Genomic DNA, 5,847 nt, shown 5'->3' on the forward strand with positions numbered 1-5,847 from the left:
GGGTCTGTTTGGGTCAACCTCATCCATGGTAGTCTGAATCCTGGTGGTCCTGGGACGCCCTTCAGTCGCACGCCTCTTGGAGGGATTTGGTATGACTGCGGGTCCATCATATGGTAGCCAAAAACCCTCAAGGACCGGAGGGGTGAATCCCATCTGATACACGCTGAACACCGAGCTAAGGCGATACACCTGATGCACATAGGGGTGCTAAGTGAGACAGGAATATGCATAACAAGCTAAGGCATGACAAAATAGATAATGAAGTGTCTGGAAATATCCGCAATCACATGTCTGTGCCCTGAGTGACACTTTGTAACTACCAAGTGAGAATGACCCAATAGGCGTGGTCTCGGTGACAGTGAACTTAGAATTATCCCTATCATACAAAGTCACTGTGAAACACCTTGACGTCTTCAGATTAGCCTCTATAGGCTTCACCAGATGTTAACTAAAATGTTGTCCGATTCTCAGCTGGGCCTCTGCCTCTCTCCCCTTGCGAGCAAATAGCTCAGCCAACCTCCCGTACGTAGACTTCACCAGTGAACAAAATGGAAGGTTCCTCACTCCCTTCAGTATCGAATTCACATACTCGGAGATATTCGTCGTCATATGTCCGAATCTCCTACCCTCATTCCAATGCTGAGTCCACATCGCATACTCAATCCTGTTACCCTAATCACACATGGCAGGGTCTTCAGTTTGCAGAATATCAAACCAGTAATCAAATTCAACCTCAATCTTGGCATCTGCCGCATTCACCAGAAGCCTACGTGCATCCTTGCCCTTAAAGTTCAGGGCAAAATTTGTTGCCACATGTCGAATACAGAATGCACGGTATGTTGCAGGTGGTAGCCAACCTCCGTCGGGAGCCTCAAGTGCCGCCTTAATACCATTCTGCCAATCTGATATCACCAGAATACCTGACTGCGGAGTCACGTGCTGGTGGTGGTGGGATAGAAAAAATGACCACGACTCAACATTCTCACCCTCCACAAGTGCAAATGCAACCGGCAGGATGTTCGAGTTTTCGTCTTGGGCAATTGCACCGAGCCCGTCAATACTGACCAACATCTTGCAATGGCGGAAGGCCTCAATACATGGTGGGAATGTCCAAAAAAGCCTATGAAAATAGGCTTGCGACTGGTCCACTTGTCTACCCACTCGCACAGGACTCATCCTCAACACTACAACACTACCAAGCATCATCATCTGGACACCTAAGACCTATCACGGAAACTCATTATATGACTCATCCTAATATCTGTAAATTTGTGTCACGGTCTTCTGCTTAGCCAACCAAATCCTCCTATAAGTCGGTTTAAACCCGAAATGTGCCTTTGTCGCATTCAGCAGTACCTTGATACACACGGCTGCATCAGCTCTAACCATTGGTAGTATGAAGGCCGAGATCACATGATAATCAAGACTTTTGTGATTGCTCGATATCGACGTGGCCAGACAAGTATGAGGTCCATTGTACCGTTCTATCTCCCAAATACCTCTACGCTGGCAGAGACTGATCCTAATCAACCATGTGCTCCCGTTGCCAAATTTCTTACACTTTCCAAAGTACTTGCGATATTCAGACTCCACCACTTTGTACTGAATCCTGCGTCAGATGCTATAGGTCTTCATGCTTAACATGACCTTCTCTTTGTCTTGAAACTGTGACCAACTTGAAACTCTGTTAGACCTCCGGTACCCTATGTATCTCTGGCATCAAATCCAACAGGTTCGCCAGGAACTCCCTGCTATCCCATGGCATCCAAGTCCAAAATTAAAAAGCACAAGGGGGTACTGCTGAGTCTCTGAGTTGGACACTCCACCAGCCTCACCTGGATTACTCGCTGCTATGTTATCACCGCTATCATCGACAATGATGTTCGGCTCCACATCATCATCGTCATCATCATCCCGTAATACTTCGTCTATACCATCCGGTATCCCACCCTGTAATGAAACCAATGCCGTATCAATAATACCAACTTCTCCATCACCACTACAGTTTAGATCAACTGCGAAGGATGGGGAGCCAACCACCATTGAATGAGGTGCAATCACATGCACGGATGAAGAGGCATCAACAGGCCTCGAACTAGAATAGGCTGTCGTTGCTGGAGCTTGGGGATTCCAATTCGAACCTCCTGAGTTGGAGACCACATCTACAAGCTTGGCCAACAACTCAGGGGTCCTGACCTCGGGAAACTGCCAACGACAATAGAACAGAACCTCCAAATCCTCGTTACTCCTTATGACAAATGAATCGTATTTCACATCATCTCGCAAAACTGAAATCGGAATGCGATAGAATAACTTCTCAACCTGTTTCACACATTGCAACCCCAGTTTTTGGGTTAATGAATTCAGGAACTCAACGAAGCTCGTTGTAGGTTTCAAAAAAACACTTAGGGGATTCTTATCAGTAAACTTAATTCCAAAGCGTGTTTTTTTCTTAATCAACCCTCTATAGTGCATGAACACTAAAAACCTATCCTTACTAGCCATTGTGTTCACTCTCATTGGAGGAATTCACGTTCACATCATATTTATATACGTTGGGGCCTAAGTAAATCGAATTTACCTTGTTCGATTTACATGTTTTTGATAATTCGAATCAGTCAAATTCGAATTATATGAGAACAGTTCTATGTGTAAATCAAAACAGGTTGTTTCAAATTACTAGGCATGTCCTTGCATGCATAATTCGGATCAATATGATTCGATTCAATAGGACATTCCATGCATGCGTAAATCGAATTAGTCAGATTCGATTTATATTTTTATAGTAATTTGAATTGGCCTGATTCGAATTATTATTGGAATGGGTAATTCGAATGGGGCTCATTCGATTTATATAAAAATGTCTTTTTGGGAGATTCATGTAACGTTTTTTCTTTTGGGTGAATTGTGTAATTTTGGACTCCATTTAGTTTAAATATGCATTTTACCTTTAAAAATATTAATAATTTATAAATGAGGAAGCTTATTAGAGGACCAATTGAATTTATTATTTTTGACTAGCAGTTAGTTATCAATGTTTAAAAGTGTAAGTTTAAAATATGTTGTTGGATTACTAAATTAAAAAATTAAATGGATAACTATGCAAGAAGTTGTTGGTATGGGTTGTGAGATGGATCAAGGACTAGTTGGTCAGGGGGTGACATGATCAAACTTCTAGAGCGGCGGAGGTGCTACCTGCAAACAGGGACAGACATACGGAGGCGAGTGGAGGCCTCGTCTCTAGCTTTTTTTAAAAAAAAGTTAATACTAATAAGTTATTAAGTATGATTTAATTTTTTTAAAAATTTATTTAGTATTTAATTTAGTATAAATAAAAATCAAGTCCAACCTGAATATTAAGGATTTTTAATACCTAACAAGTACGTAACAATATTAAAAAAATCTGAAAAATATGTTATTACTAATGTTTTTAATTAAATAAAATTTTTTAAATCCCATAAAGTGAATTTTTTTCTTCTTGTGACTATCCTTCTTGATTTATTTGGTATTAATTCTCTCTATTTTAACTGCTGCAACTAAGAGATTTTTTTAGCTATGAATATTGTGAAGAATAACTTAGAAACAAAATGAAAGATGAATTTCTTACTAATTGTCTCTTAATTATATTGAAAAGAAAATTGTTGAAAATTTTGACACAGATTTTATTATCCATGAATTTTATGATACAAAGAATCGACCACTTCATTAATAAATAGTACACACATATTTTTTGTATTTTAAAATATATTTTCTATCGATATATTTTTGTAATATATCTTACATTATATAATTTTTTGCATAATTTTTTAATATTATATATATGTTATTGGCCTCTCCTGATAATATTTCTGGATTCGTCCCTGCCTGCAAAAACACTCCGACATTCAAGTTAGAATGGATCTTAGAGGTGTAGGTGAGAATTAGAAGTGTGTAACGTACCTGAGGAAGCTCCTAGCTCCCTTTATATAGTTTGTATTGTTAACTCATCTTATCTTATTGGTTAAGATAAGTGAAGTACTTGAATTTAAATGTTAATTTAGAGTTTGTGGCTATTGAGCTGAATTGATGGTTCAGTCTAAATAACTGGATTTATAATTGTTCTAATTTGGGTTTCAAAAATCAGGTTCGGAATAATGACTAAAAGTAATGGTTAAAAAAAGTTATGTAAACCCTTAAACATTTTTTTTATAAATTAAACAATTATTATTTTGTAAAAGTGATAAAAGCTATAGTCTATACTCTATATAGGGATGGTAATGGGTCCCATGGGGTGGGAATATGCCCCCGCCCCTCGTCTCCGTTACCCATAATCTGTCCCATTCTCGCGACGGGTAACGGAGATCCCGTATTTATCAGGGATCGGAGTCTTTGCAGATTCTTTAAAAAGTAAAAAAAAATCAGAGAAATAAAATAAACCTCAATTATCATTACTATCGTAATCTTTATCACCAACAATATTTAGTCATAACTCAGAAGTTCATAATCTATACCCAAACCAAGTCAATGAATCACAAAAAATTACTCAAATCATAAAAACATTTATATTCATGCTTCCAATTTGAATACAATCATATACCAAATTAATCAACCAGCCACATCAAACACCAATTTACATCCGGCCATCACTAATCCAAATACAAAATTTAAACAAAATTCACAAACTAACCATCAACTATCAAAGATCTTCTACAAACCCGCTTCAACTTTCATAAAAAACATAACCAACTCCTTCAAACATTCAAAAATTAATATTTTAAATATTCAACTATCAAGAACCATATATCCTCAAAATATAACAATTAAAGTAAAATCATAAGATAATTGTTTAAAATTCAAAGAAAATCACAGAAACCACAAGACAATTAATGAAAAAACAACAAATGCTTTAAGTAAATAAAAATTACAGAAATCACTAAAAAAATAGCTTTTGTCTCTGCAAAGAAGATGAAGAAGGCGGCGGTGAAGAACGCTTCTGTCTCTGCCGAAGATGAAAATGGTGACGCTTCAACCTCCTCGTGACGAATCTGCGGAGCGAATCTAAGAAAAAGAAAGGGACCAGAGCAAGGGCGGTGAGCAGCGGTGAGCGTGAAGGCAGTGAGAGTGGATAAGGGCGGTGAGCGGCGGTGAGCGGCGGTGAGCATGGAGGAGGGACGGAGAGGGAGAAGGAGAATCTGAGTTTTGAGAGGAGAGTGAGTGAGTGATGGGTGATAAAGAGGAAAGGGTTAGGAATTAGGGTTTCAAAACTAATATATATACTAGAAATATTTTGGTCATTTTGTATATGCGGATATTATACGGGTCTCCATGGGGCGGAGAGCCGTTTATTTCGCGGATTCCCGTCTCCATCCCCGTCCCCGCCCCCCACGGGTGAAAAAATGTCCCTATTCCCATCTTCCGGCAAATAAATCCTCGCGAATACCCGTTCTGTCGAAAAAAATTGTCATCCCTAACTCTATAGACTATGTTACACAAAAACCAAAAAGAAATATTTTTTATTATTTTGTTGACCGTATTCATCAAACTCCAAATTATGTTTATTAATGAGTAATAATTCATATGCAGTTATATTAATATAAAATTAATAATTAAAAATTATTAAATAATAATTTAATAAAATATATTAAATTATTTAATAGTTTTAACTATTAACTTCATAAAAAAATTTATAAATTTTTATTTTATTAATCATCATATTGTTTGTGGGATTAAACTATCATGAATTAGCTTATTTTTTTTGGGCCTAAATTAATTGATGTCAACAAAAAAAAGGACTAAGACCCATATTACAACCTACGTACAACTGACTGATGAGATAAGAGATACAATAATATGGACTCTCGTGATCAT

The 5,847-nt window shown here is 37.6% G+C and overlaps 1 protein-coding gene across 1 annotated transcript; it reads right to left on the reverse strand.

Moving 5' to 3' along the window:
* Nucleotides 1-672: 672 nt before the first annotated feature.
* Nucleotides 673-5,141, reverse strand: LOC107473255 (uncharacterized). The gene is made up of 4 exons (XM_016092809.1): nucleotides 4,905-5,141; nucleotides 1,799-2,322; nucleotides 1,357-1,609; nucleotides 673-1,224 (listed from the first exon to the last, which is right to left on the reverse strand). Exons 1-4 carry the CDS (start codon nucleotides 5,139-5,141, stop codon nucleotides 673-675), a joined length of 1,566 nt encoding a protein of 521 aa, XP_015948295.1.
* Between the last annotated feature and the right edge of the window lie 706 nt (nucleotides 5,142-5,847).

The sequence above is a fragment of the Arachis duranensis genome, chromosome 2 (genome assembly GCF_000817695.3).
Source record: "Arachis duranensis cultivar V14167 chromosome 2, aradu.V14167.gnm2.J7QH, whole genome shotgun sequence".
Taxonomy (NCBI): domain Eukaryota; kingdom Viridiplantae; phylum Streptophyta; class Magnoliopsida; order Fabales; family Fabaceae; genus Arachis; species Arachis duranensis.